At 35.3% G+C, this 19,916-nt stretch overlaps 1 protein-coding gene across 4 annotated transcripts in view; it reads left to right on the top strand.

Annotated features, from left to right (window-relative positions):
• Positions 1-12,085, top strand: part of fermt2 (FERM domain containing kindlin 2) — an 88,848-nt gene extending 76,763 nt beyond the window's left edge. For 2 of the 4 annotated variants that reach the window (XM_056476452.1, XM_056476450.1), the window contains 4 exons: positions 254-274; positions 2,277-2,401; positions 3,629-3,770; positions 7,487-12,085. In XM_056476452.1, coding sequence (XP_056332427.1) covers positions 254-274; positions 2,277-2,401; positions 3,629-3,770; positions 7,487-7,660 — 462 coding nt within the window. In that variant the 3' untranslated portion in view covers positions 7,661-12,085. The remainder of the gene's footprint in view (positions 1-253; positions 275-2,276; positions 2,402-3,628; positions 3,771-7,486) is intronic. The other 2 variants (XM_056476451.1, XM_056476453.1) reach the window with 1 other exon arrangement.
• The last annotated feature ends 7,831 nt before the right edge of the window (positions 12,086-19,916 follow it).

Genomic DNA, 19,916 nt, shown 5'->3' with positions numbered 1-19,916 from the left:
TACATGTTTTTTCTCTTGCCAAGAAAACCATAATACTGTTTTTGTGGTCCGTTTGAAATAAAAGTAGTGTGTGTGGTGTGTTCCTCTGTGTGCTCTGTCCTGCTGTGTTACTCACACACACGTGCACCCCGCCCCTTCTCTCTCGCTGTTCATTAACGGTGCTTTTAATTGAGTTTTTCTCCTCGTTTTTGCTGCCTTGTTCATTTATTTGCTTTTCCCTTTTGTTTCCTCTTCCTGTTTCCACACTTCTCAGCCAGGCTTTGTCAGGGACTTGGTAAGTTTGACAGCTGCTAAATGTCCACGCCTCACTAACACTGGTGCTGTGTTTTACTCCACTGCTCTTTCCATTAACCACTTTAGCATTTATAGCTGTAGCTCACCGGCGCCTGGAGTCTCCCCCTGCACAGCTATCTGCCTGAAAGGGAGTTACTTTGTGGGGTGTGGTCAAAATATTCAGCATTCTACAACCCCAAATCAGAAAAAGTTGGCACAGTATGGAAAACGCAAATAAAAAAAAGAAAGTGGTGATTTTTAAATTTACTTAGACTTGTATTTCATTGTGTTTATTTATTTATTTTATTTATTTAATAAATAAACACATATAAAAATTTTGATTCTTGCAACACATTTCATAAAAGTTGGAGCAGTAATGCGTTTACCACTTTGTAATGTTGCCATATCTTTTCTCAACACTTAAAAGACGTTCAGGGACTGAAGACACCAAAGTGATGAAGTGTTTGAGGTGTCCCATTCTTCCTACAAACAAGTTTTAAGGTGGGCAACAGTACGGGGTCTTCACTGTCGCATTTTCTCTGAGAATGCATCACACATTCTCTGTAGGTGATAGGTTGGAACTGTAGACAGGCCAGTGAAACATCTGTGTCCTCTTCCTCCGCAGCCAGGACTTTATAATGTGTGCAGAATGTGGTTTTGCATTGTCTTGTTGAAATATGGATGGGCGTCCCTGTAAAAGAAGGCAACATATTGTGCTCCAAAATCTCTATGTACCTCTCAGCATTAATGGTGCATCACAGAAGCGCAAGTTACCTTTGCTAAGGGCACTGACACAACCCCATACCATGACAGACCCTGGCTTTTAGACTTGTTGCTGGAAACAGTCTGGATGATCCTTTTCCTCTTTGGTCCAGAGCACACGGTGTACATTTTGCCCCAAAAATACCTGAAATACTGATTCATCTGACCACAGTACACATTTCCTCTGTGATGGTCCATCCTAGATGCTTCCGAGTTCAGAGAAGTCGACATCACTTCTGGACACTGTTAACATAGGGCTTCTTTTTGGCACAGTACAGTTTGACTGGCATTTGTGGATGTAACTATGTACTGTGGTACTTGATAAAGGTTTGCTGCAGTAGTCCTGAGCCCATGTGGTGATATCGCTAATAGATGAATGAGGATTCTTGATTCAGTGCCGCCTGAGGGATTGGAGATCACGGTTGTTCAGCTTAGGCTTGCGCTCTTGTCCTTTACTAACTGAAATTCCTCCAGATTCCTTCAATCTTTTACTGATGTTCTGCACTGTTGAAGGTGAAATATCCAGATGTCTTCCTCTCTTTCTTTGAGGAACATTGTTTTTAACATTTCAATAATTTCTTCACATATTTGTTGGTAATCTGGCGATCCTCAGCCCATCTTTGCTCCTCGAGGACCAGACCTTATTTGAATTCTGCTTTTATACCAAATCATAATTGTCATCACCTGTTGACATCACCTGTTTCACATCACATCATTTAACCAGTTTACCTGATTCCTAGCCCTAAACTGCTCTTGTCCCAACTTTTTTATTCAGGTCTGAATGACAGGAAAGGATGTATATTTACAAATTAAAGGAGGCTGACCAGACAAAACATTACATATTTTGTATTCATATTGTCTGCAAAGAAATACAAGTTAAAGTAAATGTAGAAGTCACTACTTATTTTTATTTGCGTTTTCCATACTGTCCCAACATTGTAGCCTGTCAACTGATCTGCTCTGTTGTGGCATGTCAGTGACCAGCGGGAGACTCCAGTGACATCACTCATTCCCTTATATGGATATGTTTCATGCTCATTGACAGTAAGGACTAAACAGTGGTAGCAGGGCTTCTGGAAATGTATGTTAAGCTGCATGTAAAGCAGATTATAATGGGACATCTCACATATTTGTGGTGGTTAAATACACTGAAGTAACAGTGTGCCAGTGTGTGTGCTCTTTGCTTAAGCTCAAAGGTCATTTAGCCCTGGTTTATTCATGTTCTCATGTATTTCCCTCAGATTTCAGCCCGTATCCTGGAAGCCCATCAGAACGTGGCACAAATGAGCCTGATTGAGGCCAAGATGCGCTTCATCCAGGCATGGCAGTCCTTGCCAGAGTTCGGAATCACCCATTTTCTGGCCAAGTAAGTGTCATTAAGATAAGCTGGTATTCCTGACTCTCAGATATCATCTTGATTAAATGACTATGCAATGAAAATTGACCTCCATTTTGAAGGGGACTTTTCTAGTCCTGTCATCATTAGCTCACCTCCAAACGGTGGTGTGAAGTAACAGATTATAAATACTCTAATTACAGTACTTTAGTAGGTTTTCTCAGGAATTGCACTTTAAAGGTGCAGGAAGTAAGTTTGACACCCAGTGGTTGAGCTAGGTATTGCACACCTGGTTCAAAACAATCAGGTTGCCAGTTTGACGACACCAACAGGAGCGTGCCTGACTATCGAGCCTAAAGGCTGATTCAAATTGTGTCCTAAAGAAAAGCAACGGCACCTGATAGGGGGAGTATTTTCCATATTAAAAGCAGTTTTTGTCTTAACCAACACCTTAAATTTATATTTTAGAAACAGCTTCTGTTTCTTACAGCTGAACAACAGAAAACTGACAATGATCAGCTCAGGTACTCCTCAGCGCAAGCCAACACATATCAGTGATTCAGCATCTACATTTAATAGTTAAAGAGGTTTAATATGTATTTATTAGATTATAAACCTCACCATTTCGCTGGAGTGCAGTGAGTGCACTATTCTGTGCTTCTGAATGGCAGGCTACGTGTTGTTAGTACATGGGGTTACAATCTAACCTGCTCACCTAATGTTTGTAATATTTATATTATTTGCTAATTAATAATAATCATGTGGAACTCTGAATCTGCATCTCATTTTGGAGGCTGCTACTGTCCACCGGAGGTCACTTTTTGGTCATGGACGCATACTTTGAGAGCCTTCCTGACTGAATGAATGAAATACGCTGTTTTCCGACAAAGCAACCTGGGGTGCTGAAATATAATTGGCTAAAGTGGCATTGAGCGGGTAAAATAACCAAAACAAAGACAGACATTCTGGCACGTAACACATTTTTAAAGCAGAATATCTGACTTCAGCATTGTTTTCCAGATAAACAAGAATGTTCACTTAGCATGTTTCTGAGTTATCTGCAAACTTTATAAATATTATGGTAATTTATACAAATATTATGGTATTTTTATATTGTAATTGTCTTTTTGTGTTTGATAAAACAAAATCATAATGGTTAGAAGCAGTATGAGAGGTTTTACAATATGTGGCCTGGTCAGATGTAGACCGTGTCTTCATCTGTGCTTCTGTTGTAATTGTTCAATGTCATCAAATTAGGTTCCAGGGGGGCAAGAAGGACGAGCTGATTGGCATCACCTACAACAGACTCATCCGTATGGATGCCGGCACAGGAGACGCCATCAAGACCTGGCGCTTCAGCAACATGAAGCAGTGGAACGTCAACTGGGAGATCAAGATGGTGAGGTCTACCTCTTTTTAGGTTTTTAGCTGCTAGTGTCAATATGCTAGTCATAAGGATATCTAAAAATTCGCTATTATAAGATATAAACCTGATATAAACATCTAAAGCTAGCTGTTTGTTATTTCCGCCTAAATGCACCAACGATTTTTTTTTTTAATGTCGCCTCATAGTTCAGTTTGTCATCAGATCTCCTGACTAATCAAATACTCTCTAGTGTCTGACATGCCCCGCCCTCTTCTCCTCATTGGCTTTTCATTTGATGCTCAACCGCTCTCACTGGCAGAGCTGTGATAAAACAAAACACTATTGGCTGTTTTTATAAATGGGAGGAACTATTATATGCCCCGCCCTCTCATCAGGTTGCAGTCGAGATTACGTCAAATAAATAAAGCACATTTCAAAGCACTTCACAGGAGCTTTATTGGGACAGCTTTATCACACTGTGTCATTGATGGCTATAATACAAGGTTTATTGAGTCTTAAATCACTTTTGCATCATTTGAGGCCTTAAAAAGTCTTAAATTCATATGATTACGGCATTCGTTTTTGTGAGGAGTTGTTTCTTATGGTTTCATTTTAAAGATAATTGAAGATGTAATTTCTGTGCTGCAAGTACAGCGCTGACCCCGATCTAACTCGGGCTAGATTCACATGGGGCGTTCACATCAGTGCTGCTGCGATCATCATGACAACAACCAATTACATTGCATCACAACACAAAAACAGCAAATGGGATTTATTTCTCATGTCTTAGGATGGGAACGATTTTGCAGTCATGTAATGTATGTCAGGGAGCCGCTGCATTTCGTTGCCTTGTACTTGTGTAATGACAATAAAGTTGAATCTAATCTAATCTAAATATGAAAGGTAATAAAAGTGTTTTGAATGCGTCCACGCGTTTTATTTTTGCTTTTAAATTCCTATATGTTAGTAAAAAATTATGGAGCCAGACGAGTCTCAAAAATAATACATTATACATAATAACTAGTGCTAGCGCAAAGCAGTATAACACCAACTAAAGCAGTAAATTGAGACAGTGCAAAGTGGACTTAATATTAAATATACCATTTTAAGGCCTTTAAATGATTTAATGGATCGGAAAAGTTCAAATGTTTGACACACTAGTAGTGTGTTTGTCACGTTAGAATAACTTGGCTGATAAATAATCGCAAAATCCTTCATTTTACAAATACTGCTCTTTCTTGTGCATTGACAGCACTTGTACAATGTAGTGGCGCCATCTAGCAGTGATGTGTGGAGCTGTCCCAGACACTGAGATTATTTATTTATATTTATTGAATTGTATTTATTGTATTAAACATCACTATAAGGGAGTTTTTCACATACTAAACGAGTTTAAACCTAATAAAAATAATAATTTTGCAACTATTAAACTGCTAAACATTAGAATTGAAAAAAATGAAGCTTGAGAATAGTGATTAACAATCAAATATAGGATTTTATTATAGTTTATATATATATATATATATATATATATATATATATATATATATATATATATATATATATATATCCTATATTTAATTCTATATTTACGCTATATTATACATGTATAGCGTAATACTTTTTTTTCTGAATTGATATTATTGATAGTATGAAATATTATGGAACATTTATGGTGTTAGAGTTCGTCAAATCTCAATCCAGAGCAAAAGTTGTCGATTTTAACACCCTTTTATTAAATTATGAATTGTTTTGTATTGTGACTTGACAAACTCTAACACCTTTGGGATTGAATGATAAAGCATTATTAATTGTAATATGGCAGTTGTTTTATTAAGACGGCAATTGTTTTGGATTGTAACCTTACAACATGTAATGATAATGGATAAAGGGTGTTTTGAGTCATGATTGCTTGTTATATTACACATGGAGATTGGTTTGCATAATAGAATAAACTAAACCGACTGTAGTGCATGAGTGTGTGTGTGAACGAGTGTGTATGGGTGTTTCCTAGTACTGGGTTGCGGCTGGAAAGGCATCCGTTTTGTAAAACATGCTGGAAATTGGAATAGTCAGCGGTTCATTCCGCTGTGGCGACCCCTGATAAGCGACTAAGCCGATGGAAATTAATGAATGATAATACAAAAAAAATTTGTGTAATGTGTAAAGTAGCATATTTGAAACATCATGGCTTATATCGTATGATATCGTGGGAATAAAAAAAGTAAGAACCATCTGTGTTTGAAAAATCTTTCAATCTCAGCATGAGGATAGCGCATTTGTATAGGGTTGTTTTCCAGTGTTCACCATTCAGTCCTGTTCAAAAACTGTTATACTAGTAGATATTTTTTCTTACCAACAGATGGCAGAAATCTGCCTCTAACACCGACATCAATATGCAGAAACAACTTGTATTCGTCTAGATTAAATTCAAAGTGTTTTTCTTATCATAATATTAGGTAACACTTTATTTTGATGGTCCATTTGAGTATTAGTAGACTGTCTGCTTAATATCTGTTGATACTGCTGCTACACAGACGTTTAACTGACTATAAGAAACTTTACAAGTACATATCAATATACACTAACCTTAACCCCAACTTAACTAATAATCTAATGAGGATTAGTCGGCATGTAGATGCAGTGTAACTTAAATTCAACAAACAGACCATCAAAATAAAGTGTGACCTAATATTATATGCAAGCTAGCGATGTAGTGGATGAATTTAGGGTTGGAAAAAAGTTCCTAAAATGTCAGAAAATTGTGTTTTTGTGTCACTCAAGAAATGTTTTAGTCAAACAAATGGATTTCTATGACCCTATGCTGGACATACAAATTAAGTCAGCATTATTAGCCCCCCTGTTTATTTTTGTCCCCCCATTTTCTGTTTAACAGAGGGAAGATTTTCTCAACACATTTCTAAACATGATAGTTTTTCTAAAAAATGATTTCTTTTATATTTGCCATGATGACGGTAAATAATATTTGACTAGATACTAGTATTCAGCTTAAAGTGACATTTAAAGTCTTAACTAGGTTAATTAGGGTAAAGTTAGGGTAATTAGGCAAGTCATTGTATAACAGTGGTTTGTTCTGGAAACAATCTAATATTGCTGAAAGGGGCTAATAATATTGACCTTAAATGCTTTTAAAAACTGCTTTTATTCTAGCTGAAATAAACCAAATAAGACTTTTTTTCTAGAAGAAAAAATATTATAGGGAATACTGTGAAAATTTCCTCATCCTTATTTCCACATCATTTGGGAAATATTTGAAAAAGAAAAAAACTTCATAGAAGGGCTAATAATCCTTATTTTATTTTAAATTTTCTTTACTCTTATTATTTAATATTGTATTTATTATTTGTTTTCTTTTTGTAATTTTAATTTCAATTAAAAATTTTTTTTATTATTATTATTATTATTACTATTTTTTTGTATTAATCTATTATTACCATATTTATATACAGATTGTTTGTATATTACACGCTTTATTGTCAATTGTGGTGTTATGTTTGTGTTTGTTAGTCCAAAGATGTAAGTTGTTGTGTTATAAAATCAAAAAACAATAAAGAAAGTTATAAAAAAAAAATTCACAGAAGGGCTAATAATCCTGAATTCAGCTATATATGGTCAAAAATAACAACATGTATGATTGTTTTTTAATTCTAAATGAGTCACAATCCAGAACGAGAGTTGTCGATCATTGATGGATGGTCTTTTCTGATCCAGACGTGCTCTGTTTTCAGGTGACGGTGGAGTTTGCGGACGAGCCCAGTCTGGCGTTCATCTGTGCGGAGGTGGACTGTAAAGTGGTGCACGAGTTCATCGGCGGCTACATCTTCCTGTCCACTCGAGCCAAGGACCAGAACGAGTCTCTGGACGAGGAGATGTTCTACAAGCTGACCAGCGGCTGGGTTTAATCCACTTTGTTTCTCCTTTAACCATCGCTCCGTCATAATGGTTTGAAAACTGAAGCTTTTTCTTGTTTTTTAAAATTCTGTTCATGCGCATGAACGCATCGATAACACTAGCAGGACAGCCAGTCCAGGGCTCTGAGTCAAAGAGCGTTTTCAACCTGCTTCCCTCCAGAAATGATTGGGTTGTAGAGATGAAGCAATAGTAGCTGATGGTCACACACACATATATATATATATATATGACCTGTCACCCTCGGTAGAAATATGCCAGCTTTCTGCACCGCCAGTTATTTATTTGTGACTAATTTCTGTTGCGTCTCTTTTGGGCAATTGTTGAATGTCGTGGTGCTCGTTTGTGCCTATTAATCTCTTATGTTAACTATATCAGTGTTTCCCAACCCTGTTCCTGAAGACACATCAACAGTACACATTTTCAGTCTCTTCCTAATCAAACACACCTGAATCAACTTATCAGAACATTAGAAGATCTCCTGCTCAGAAAAACAGCTTAAACCAGCCTAGGCTGATTGGCTGGTTTTAGCTGGTCGACCAGCCTGGTTTTAGAGGGGTTTTGGCCATTTCCAGCCTGGTCTTAGCTGGTCAGGTTGGAAAATGACCAGCTTGACCAGCCTAGCTTGCTAGTTGCCCAGCCAAAACCAGCTATGTCTAGCTTAAACTAGGCTGGTCAAGCTGGTTTTAGCTGGATTTAGTTGGTCATTTTCCAGCCTGGAAGTGGCCAAAACCCCTCTAAAACCAGGCTGGTCAACCAGCTAAATCCAGCCAACCAGCCTAGGCTGGTTTAAGCTGGATTTGTCAGCAGGGGAGACTCCAAAACCTGAAATTAATGGATCAGATAAGGGAGACATCCAAAATTTGTACTGTTGGTGTGCCTCCAGGAACAGGGTTAGGAAACACTGAACTATATCACACTCATGTGATGACACTAGCGAAGGAGCTGTTACACTAGCTTTAAAGGGATAGTTTTCTCGAAAATGGACATTTTTACTGTTGATTTACTCCTCAGGTCATCCAAGATGTTGGTCACGTTCTTTCTTCAGTAGAAGATGTTGAGCTGAATCTGTGGTCTTTAGGAATTTTTATAATGGCTCTGAGAGGTTATTTAGATTAAAATGAGACCTGATGACACACTGAGGGCTTGTGAAATGAAATAATTGGTTTGTGTTAGAAATTGATCATTATTTACAATATTATAAGCTTTAATCCACAGTAGTGTTGTCAAAGGTATTGATTTCGGTACCAGTCGATACTGGAATTTTAAAACTAAACACATACAAACAAGTACAAAATGGCTCCTGTTTACACACTGAGGTCTTGTGAAACGCAAACCAATCGGTCTGTGTACAAAATTGATCATTATTTACAATACTATTAGCTTTTATACACAGTACGGTAGTCAAAAGTATCGAATTCGATACCAATCGATACTAAACTTTTAAAAATAAATACATTCAAACGAGTCCAAAATGAGTCCTGTTGAAACACTGAGGTCTTGTGAAACACAAAACAATCCGTCTGTGTAAGACATTGATCATTATTTACAATACTATTAGCTTTAATCCACTGTAGTTTTGTCAAAAGTATCGAATTTGGTACCAATTGGCACTAAAATCTAAAAATAAACACATACAAACGAGTTCAAAAGAGTCCTGATGACACACTGAGGTCTTGTAAGGCAAAACAATCGGTCTGTGTCATAAACTAAACATTATTTACAATATTATTAGCTTTAATCCACTGTAGTTTTGTTAAAAGTATCGAATTTGGTACCAATTGGCACTAAAATGTAAAAATAAACACATACAAACGAGTTCAAAAGAGTCCTGATGACACACTGAGGTCTTGTGAAATGCAAAACTATCAGTTTGTGTAAGTGATTGATAATTATTTGCAATATTATTAGCTTTAGTCCACAGTAGTGTTGTCAAACGTATCAAATTGCTACCAGTCAATACTGAAATTTAAAAATAGTCACATACAAACAAGTCCAAAATGAGTTCTGTTGACACACTGTGGTCTTGTGAAGCAAAACAATCGGTCTGTGTCAGAAACTAAACATTATTTACAATACTATTAGCTTTAAACCACTGTAGTTTTGTTAAAAGTATCGAATTTGGTACCAATTGGCACTAAAATGTAAAAATAAACATGTACAAATGAGTTCAAAAGAGTCCTGATGACACACTGAGGTCTTGTGAAACGCAAAACTATCAGTTTGTGTAAGTGATTGATAATTATTTACAATATTATTAGCTTTAGTCCACAGTAGTGTTGTCAAAAGTATCAATTTCTGTACCAATCGGTGCTGGAATAAAAAAAAAAGTCGATTTACTGCAAACATTTGAGCACTCATTTCTAATCACAGTGATTTCTGTTGAGCATGTGAACACAATGTCCAATCAGCGGTGTTTAAAAACACGCTGAAAATGGGAAGAACACACTGGTGGGAAATGGACGTTTTTAACATTTCGGTACAGATTGGTACCAAATTCGATACTTTTGACAACACTAATCCATAGCATGATCAGTTTTTGGCGCATGTGCGAATGTAGTCCAATTCCTTTTTATCTATCAACAAACTGAGTCACCTGACTTCCCGTCCAAACGTGAGCCCTTGTGCATTTGTCATCAAAGCAATCGGATTACATTCACATATCCGCCAACAACTGTTTGACCAGACTGTGGATTAAAGCTAATAATATTGTACATACTTACACAGACCAATCATTTAGCTTAAGACCTCAGTGTGTCATCAGGAGCCATGATATTGATTCAGACTTGTTTGTATTTGTTTGTTTTTAATCTGTAATTTATAAGTAAAAACAGGTCACCATTCACCATTATATGAATCACCATAGATTCAGCTCAGTCTTCAGCTTGGATGAGCTGAAGGTGAGTAAAGTCACAGTAAATCAGTAAATTAAGTGTGAACTAACCCTTTAATGATGCTGCTTATCACACATCAGAAAGCCAATCGGGTTGCTCAGTTGGAAGTACTTCTTGTGTACGGTGAGTTTCTGCATCGATAAGCTGTAGTTTGAAGTACTCTACATTTAATGACATTTTTTACACTACGATGAAGGAGAGTCGCGACACCTATTAGACTTATTTGTAGCAAACGAGCAGCTTGCCATGAAGGACGTTTCTAAAACCCAATCGGCTCAATGTAGGACAATGTTTCTTTTTTATTATTCTTCTCTTCATATGAAGTCTGCTATTTTATTCAGCACTCGTTATCGTGAACCAGTATAGTATTATTCAGAAGCGTTTCTTTAATATGCACCAGCGATAGGTCACAGATCATGCCATTTCCTTTTTATTTGAGGTTTTTCTTGACAAAATGAAGGAAGGCTAAATGAAGTATTAGATTTTTCTTTTTGTATCTAATGTAAAAACTAAAAATAAAAAAAAAAACGTTAAAAAAAACTGATTTTAAAAGAGAGAAATTGTACAGATATTTTTGTTGCTGCTTTTTTTTCTGTCGTTTTTTTTTTGGAAGTGTATTTTTTTCCAGAAGAGAGGGGGAAAAAGCCATTTTTTTTTTTTGACATTTGATGATTTGGTCCCTGCCGAACTTAAGGACTTTTAGAAGTATATAAATATATATATATATTATCACATATGAAGAAATGAAGTAAAATCATGCATATTAGGGCTATCTCTTTATGTCTGTGGTGAAGGAGCTCTATTGTTTTATTTAGTTTTTATAAAGGAACACATTTTTGTTGAGGAAACATGCTCATTTTACAACTCCCCTAGAGTTAAACGCTGTATTTTTGAATCATTTCTGAATCCTTTCAGATGATCTCCAGGTCTGACGGGATCTTAGCGTAGCTTAGCATACATCATTGAATCAGATTAGACCATTAGCATCTTGCTCAAAAAAAAGTTTCGATAATTTTCCTATTTAAAGCTTGACTCTTCTGTAGTTGGGTCGTGTAACAAGTCCGATAGAAAATTAAAAGTTGCTATTATCTAGGTCAATATGACTGCTGTGTAATATCATTGCGCTTGCTGTAGGGTTGTCATGATACTGTAATTCAGTACCCATCGATATAAAAACTTTGATTTTCCTGCTAACATTTGAGCGCTGTTGAGAACGTTCTTAAACAGCGCCGATTTGCCATTGTGCTCACGCGCTCAACAGAAATGACTGTGATTGGCTGTGAAGGTCATCAGTTCACCGAACTCACCACTGAGTGTAAACACAGATGCAGGGACACTGGAGCGTTTCAAAGTCACGTTGATCAGCTGGTTTGTCTATAAGCTGACATACAAGCGATCCCTTGATGAATGGCGGCTTTAAAACACTCCAGCGTCCCTGTATCTGTGGTTACCCTCAGTAAACAGCGGTGAGTTCTGTGAACTGATGACCTTCACAGCCAATCACGGTTATTTCTGTTGAGCACGTGAACACAATTGCTGTTTAAGAACAAGCTCAACAGCGCTCAAATGATAGCGTGAAATGAACGGTTTCAAAATCTCAGTATCGATTGGTACCGAATTCCAGTATCATGACAACCCTAGCCAGCTGTAGTCATGGTACGGCAGCAAAGTTCCTTGATTATTACGCCGGAACGAAAGTGTAGTTTCAGCCATATCAGCCTAGAAAACAGCTACTTTTCATTTTCTGTCTGCCTTAGTACAGATGTAACGACAGAAGCATCAAGCTTTAAATAAAGTAAATTATTAGAAATGTTTGGTCATTTTTGAGTGAGATGCTAATGGTCTAATCCGATTCAATGATCTATGCTAAGCTAAAAGTGCTCACGTCAGAGCCTGAGATTAGCTGAACAGATACAAAACATTGTGAAACTCTGGGAAAACTGTAAAATCATCCCTGTTTCCCCCTAAAAAGTGGCGTTTCTTTAACGGATAATCATCCACACTGGTGTGTTTCCTAAAGCCGTGTGTCAAACACTAATGAAGAGCAGCAGGGTCTCGTTCTGTGCCCATCATTGCTCGTCACTTCATGTCAGTATTGTCTAATGTTTCCCATATGAAGGTGGTTTCAGAGCCAGAAATGAAGACTTGTTTTTGTTTTGTTTTGTTTGTTTGGTTTCATTTCTCAGATGCCAGCAGTGCTTTGCATGGCCTGCTGTTTTTAGATTGTACAAATGCCATTTACCTGACAAATAAACAAATAAATAAAATCGTTTTTATTTAAAATCTTAATGTGATTGTAGATCATGGCTTTACTTTTCCCCTGCACTGACTCGTCTTCACCATAAGAGGGCAGTCTTGAAAAAACATTTGCGTTTAGTCTTCTGTGTGCGATTTAGTTTCCTTAACACTTGGAAAAAGCACTATATACTTAATTTTAAAACATTTTATAGTTTATTATTATTTTTTAGTTAAACTGCAAGTTGAATGTACAGGAAATGAAATGACTCCATATAGCTTGACTTACAGAGATGGAAAAACATGCTAATTTGCAATAATTGTAAGTTGTTGTTTATATATATATATATATATATATATATATATATATATATATATATCAGTGGTGTAGTCGGGGCTATACGCACGTATACTCAGTATGCCTACTTTTTTTCCGCGAGCTGTTTACGACTGTATTACGACCTCTGAGGATCAATAATTGCGTATACCCTCGGTATACTCACTTGTTTTGCTGATTAGACTTCCCTAATTTACATGTATTTGCATCCCCTTTCACTGTATACCAAATGTTTTTTTTAACTCGCATCTTAATTTGTTACAATTGGTGCATTTTGTATAAATTGCGCCATTCTCCGCCCCCTGACGAGCGCAGCAGCTGTGAGAACATTTCGTGAGTTTTTCGAAGACCACGACAAGTCAACTGAGTGATGACGTCTCGCTGAAACGCTCAGGTAAAATTATAAAACAGCATGGGCGTCGCTTTAGCCCTCCTATATTTCTATTCAGCCCCCCTGAAAGTTTTGCTATTAGGTCATACTATACACTACTATATTATCGCCGGCAGACTTCCGCCGCTCTGTTTTCAGCTAGTTTTACATTTAATCAGCAAACCACAGCTGTGCAGTGCGAGAGCACAAGGTGTGTGTGTTTGTCGAAACATTGTTATAATATCTGCATATACACAAACGCTTGTATCACTTGTACCCCAATGGGTCATGGAGGAGCATTCGGGTTTCCCCATCGACTGTTTCCTCGGCGCTCCCCTCATCATCACAGCTGCTTCCTCCAGCGAAAATGCAGCTCTTAACGAACATTTCGCTATGTTTATTTCAAAATTAACTATGAAAATAAAACACATTACAGTGCATGTGGCATTAACTATAGCATACATTCATGCTATGTCAAATACACTGACATAGTATTTGTTTTTATTTTCGTGGAAGTTAATAGTTACAGGTAACTTATACATATATATATATATATATATATATATATCAAAAAACATTAACTTTCATCGTTTATTTGCATACTTTTATTTAAAATTTGGTTGGGTGCATTAGTACACCACCTTTTTTTAGGACTACACCACTGGTATATATATATATATATATATATATATATATATATATATATATATATATATATATATATATATATATATATATATATATATATATATATATATATATATATATATATATATATATATATATATATATATATAATTATTATTATTATTATTATTATTATTATTATTATTATTATTATTATTATTATTATTATTTATTTATTTATTTATTTATTTATTTATTTATTTATTTATTTATTTATTTATTTATTTATTATTATTATTTATTTATTTTTTTTTAAGAGATGGTTTGTAGCCCTGGTTTTGTGCAAACTGTGATGAAGGATATGGATCTTTTTATTATTGTTTTTTACACTCTATTAATAAACCATTAACTAAGATTTAAGCTCAATAAACTACTAATTAGCTGCTTATTAATAATTATTAAGGTATTAGTTGGGTTTAGGTTTGGCTATTGGCTGGAATTAGTTAGGTATGTAGAATAAGATCATACTTTATAAGTGCTAATTAACAGTGACTAACCTAATAGTAAGCAGGTAATAAGCCAGTAGTAAATGGTGTGACAAACTAAAGTGTTACCTTTTTTATGCTATGGTTGTTTATTTCAACTCACAATTATGAATGTGTCACATTTTGACAGATATGATTATTGTATTGTGTTTTTGAAAAGCCGTAAATGAAGAAAAAGAATGGCTGATGGTGTCGGACCTCATGATTTGGAAATGTTTATCTCCTGTTGGAGCAGTCAAAGAGATTAACAGCTTTGAGGGAATCCAAACATCCATAAACAAAATGTCATTAAAACAAAAATCCTTCTGGTATTCATAAAAGTCTCTCAAGAAGTGCCATTATAGTCTTGAGTGCTGAGAATTGATGAAATTGACTGCTTTCAAACATGAGCTTAATACATTAGGGCTAAGTAGAAATCACATCCATCTCCTTATGAGCAATTTGTTCCAGCTTATAATAGGATGGAAGTATTCTGTGTTGCTTCAAACCAATTTGGATCAGTTATGGAATTTAACGCAATATACTGTACGTTTAACCTAATGGTTGGGTTGTCCATATTTGACCAAAAGTTAGTTGGAAACAATTCAGGACGATGCTCTATATTTTTGTTCTTTTCTGAATCCATTCAGCTGATCTTCGGGTGTGGCAGGAGCACTTTTAGCTTAGCTTAGCATAGATCATTGAATTGGATTAGACCATTAGCATATCCTTCAGAAAAAGTTAGGAAGTTACCAGCCACTGCCAGCATGTTTGCTGATTTAGCGATTAAGCCAAAGGAAGGTTGTGTAACTCTTCATTTTTACTTTCACTTTCTCTGATCATCTTATGTTTCATTCCCAGGACACAGAGTCCTTGAAGCTCACTCAGGACATGTTAAGCATGCGTTAAGTTATCTCGTCAGTGGCAGGAAAAGAGTTAATGAAAATGGCAACAAATACTTGATAAAATTATTAAAATGTGTAAAAACAATGTTCCTCAAAGAAAGAGAGGAAGACATTTGGATATTTCACCTTCAACAGTACAGAACATCAGTAAAAGAGTCAATGAATATGGAGGAGTTTTAGTGAGTAAAGGACAAGGGAGCAAGCCTAAACTGAACAACTGTGATCTTCGATCCCTCAGGTGACACTGCATCAAGAATCCTCATTCATCTATTAGTGATATCACCACATGGGCTCAGGACTACAGCGGCAAACCTTTATCAAGTACCACAGTACATAGTTACATCCACAAATGCCAGTTAAAACTGTACTGTGCCAAAACGAAGCCCTATGTTAACAGTGTCCAGAAGCTCCGTCGACTTCTCTGAACTCGGAGGCATCTGGGATGGACCATCACACAGAGGAAACATGTACTGGGATCAGATGAATCAGTATTTCAGGTAATTTTTTGAGGAGAAATGGACGCCGTGTGCTCTGGGCCAAAGAAGAAAAGGATCATCCAGACTGTTACCAGCAACAAGTCTAAAAACCAGGGTCCGTCATGGTATGGGGTTGTGTCAGTGCCCTTAGCAAAGGTAATTTGCACTTCTGTGATGCACCATTAATGCTGAGAGGTACATAGAGATTTTGGAGCACAATATGTTGCCTTCTTTTTCAGCGATGCCTATCCATATTTCAACAAGACAATGCAAAACCACACTCTGCACACATTATAAAGTCCTGGCTGCGGAGGAAGAGGATACAGGTACTTGACTGGCCTGCCTGCAGTCCCGACCTGTCTCCAATAGAGAATGTGTGGTGCATTTTGAAGCACAGTGCAGCAATGAAGACCTCGTACTGTTGCCCACCTTAAGACTTGTTTGTATAAAAAACGGGACAAAATGACACCTGAAACACTTCATCACTTGATGTCTTCAGTATCTAAACGCTTTACTGCTCCAACTGGTTGTATTGCAAGAACCAAAATTGGAATACAGGACTATTTTAAAAAAATAAATAAATAAAAATCACGAGGAACACAATAGATAATGTTTATTGTATTGTCTGCAATGAAATCCAAGTCAAAGTAAATTTAGAAATCACTACTTTCATTTTTTTTTGTTTGCGTTTTCCACACTGTCCCAACTTTTCTGATTTGGGGTTGTAAAAAAAAGCATGTTGTTATGATTGACGTTTGTGATCCACAGCTTCTGGGTTTCGATCTACCGCTTCAGGTCATCCATGATCACGTTCGTCTGCTGGTGGATTATAGAAACATGTCTAATGAAAATCAACCAAGAAATTCTTTTTTACATGTACACTTTGAGAGCATTGATGCTTGATGAAAATGCAAATATGACAGCTTGATGCTTAAATAATAATAAATATACTTTTGTACACTTATTTGTATCACGTGTACCTATTTTTTTGTCACAGGTTGGTGTTACCAACATTTTGGCAAAATTAAAAAAAATGTATGAAATGTGATTTTGTGATGATTTATTTCCAGTACATGAAGTCAGAGTTAATAATATGATCGTGTGTGTGTTTTTAGCTGTGTTATTTAATAGTTGTTAGTTTATGCAACCCTGTTTGCTATGTTTTTTAATTTAAAAAGACATAATTATGAAGGAGTAATGATGCAATCCTTTAAATCTCACATCATCAAAATCTGAAAAGAGCTTTCTTTTGCCAGGTGTATTTATACATGGGAGAAATTTGTTTTGGTGACAGAAGTTTTCACACTGTAACAAAATGACTGACAAGAACAAATAAGTAAATAAAGAATACAAAATACACACATTGACAAATGTATATTGCTATATACACACAATATAGCTATATTATGTACAAAATTGAAACGTAAACTAAGTGTGTTGTTAAATATGTGTATGATATATGCCTTATTCTATGTATAAGAGAGCTGAGTTAATTCTATATTAAGGTTATATTTCATTCTGAGTTAATGTCTATATTCTATGTCTATGTATTGTTTGTATATTATATACTCTTATTTTTTAAAACCCTTATGTGTTTAGATTTTTGCTGCTTGTTCAAATTCTAATTGAAAATGAGCTGAATCGACACAATTGTTGAGCTTTTTGGAAGGAGAACTTAATTGTGTTATGTTTAATGCACTTAAATTATAATGCGCATCCTTTATTTTTTATATTTATTATAATAAACCATATTAGATTTTTCATCCCCAAATATGCTCAAATGCTAAATATCATTAATCAAAGCTCAATAGCTTTATAGGAGAACGACTTACGGTAAAAAAAAAGTGCACAAGTCTCAAAATGCGCATCTTTTACATATTTATAGCCTATTTATTACAATAAACTATATATCAGAGTACAAAACACTATTTTCTCATAACCGAATGTCCTCAAATGCTAAATAGGCATGTTTTAAAAGGTCAATAGCTCTATAGGTGAACTTACGATCACAAAACCAACTGTAAAATGTTTGTGTAATTCGTAAGTATAATGCACACCTTTTACTGTTTGTATCTTTACTATTGTTATGTTATATATTTGGGTCTTTCATGGTTGATGTGTAGTCTATTCGTGGAAAGAGTGCGAGTATATATGATAGTGAAGGAAGTGAATATGGAGCCAGATCAGTCTCAAAAATAATACATTTACAAAATAAATTTCATACGTTCACAACAAAATTAACATTAACATAAGTCCAATTTGTAAGTTTAAAACACTATTCAGAATTACGCAAATCCAATTCGTAAATTTAAAACACGATTCAAAAGTACGCAAATCCAATTCGTAAATTCAAAACACGATTCAAAAGTACGCAAATCCAATTCGTAAATTCTAAATATGATACAAAAAAACGCAAATCCAATTCATAAATTCAAAACACGATTCAAAAGTATGCAAATCTAATTCGTAAATTCTAAATATGATACAGAAACATGCAAATCCAATTTGTAAATTCAAAACACGACTCAAAAGTACGCAAATCCAATTCGTAAATTCTAAACACGATTCAAAAGTACGCAAATCAATTCGTAAATTCTAAATATGATACAGAAACATGCAAATCCAATTTGTAAATTCAAAACACGACTCAAAAGTACGCAAATCCAATTCGTAAATTCAAAACATGATTCAAAAGTACGCAAATCTAATTCGTAAATTCTAAATATGATACAGAAACATGCAAATCCAATTCGTAAATTCTAAATATGATACAGAAACATGCAAATCCAATTTGTAAATTCAAAACACGACTCAAAAGTACGCAAATCTAATTCGTAAATTCTAAATATGATACAGAAACATGCAAATCCAATTCGTAAATTCTAAATATGATACAGAAACATGCAAATCCAATTTGTAAATTCAAAACACGACTCAAAAGTACGCAAATCCAATTCGTAAATTCAAAACATGATTCAAAAGTACACAAATCCAATTCGCAAATTCAAAACACGATTCAAAAGTACGCAAATCCAATTCGTAAATTCAAAACATGATTCAAAAGTACGCAAATCTAATTCGTAAATTCTAAATATGATACAGAAACATGCAAATCCAATTTGTAAATTCAAAACACGACTCAAAAGTACGCAAATCCAATTCGTAAATTCAAAACATGATTCAAAAGTACACAAATCCAATTCGCAAATTCAAAACACGATTCAAAAGTACGCAAATCCAATTCGCAAATTCAAAACACGATTCAAAAGTACGCAAATCCAATTCGTAAATTCTAAATATGATACAAAAACACGCAAATCCAATTCGTAAATTCAAAACACGATTCAAAAGTACGCAAATCCAATTCGTAAATTCTAAATATGATACAAAAGCATGCAAATCCAGTTCGTAAGTTTAAAACACGATTCGTAAATACACAAATCCAATTTGTAGGTTCAAAACATGATTAAAAAATAAACAAATCCAATTCGTAAACTCAAAACTGGATTCGTGAATACACAAATCCAATTCGTAAGTTGAAAACATGATTCAAACACACAAATCCAGTTCGTAAGTTTAAAACACCATTCAAAAACACACAAATCCAATTCGTAAATTCAGAATACTATTCAAAAATATGCACATTCAATTCATTTTTACTTGTGAATTCACAAATTGTGTTTACAAATTGACAAATTAGATTTTGTAAATGTGAGTTGTGCTGTGCATGTATGAATTTTATTTTGTAAATGAATTAATTAATTTTGAGACTGATCTGGCTCCATAGTGAAGCTCAGGTACTGGTGTGTGTGTGTGTGCGTGCGTGTGTGTGTGTGTTTAACGCGAGTCCAATGGGAACTGCAGCAGATCTCCACGTCACT

This window comes from Danio aesculapii, chromosome 17, assembly GCF_903798145.1.
Source record: "Danio aesculapii chromosome 17, fDanAes4.1, whole genome shotgun sequence".
Lineage (NCBI taxonomy): Eukaryota > Metazoa > Chordata > Actinopteri > Cypriniformes > Danionidae > Danio > Danio aesculapii.
The sequence above is the reverse complement of the archived record's forward strand: the minus strand, read 5'-3'. Positions and strand labels throughout refer to the sequence as shown.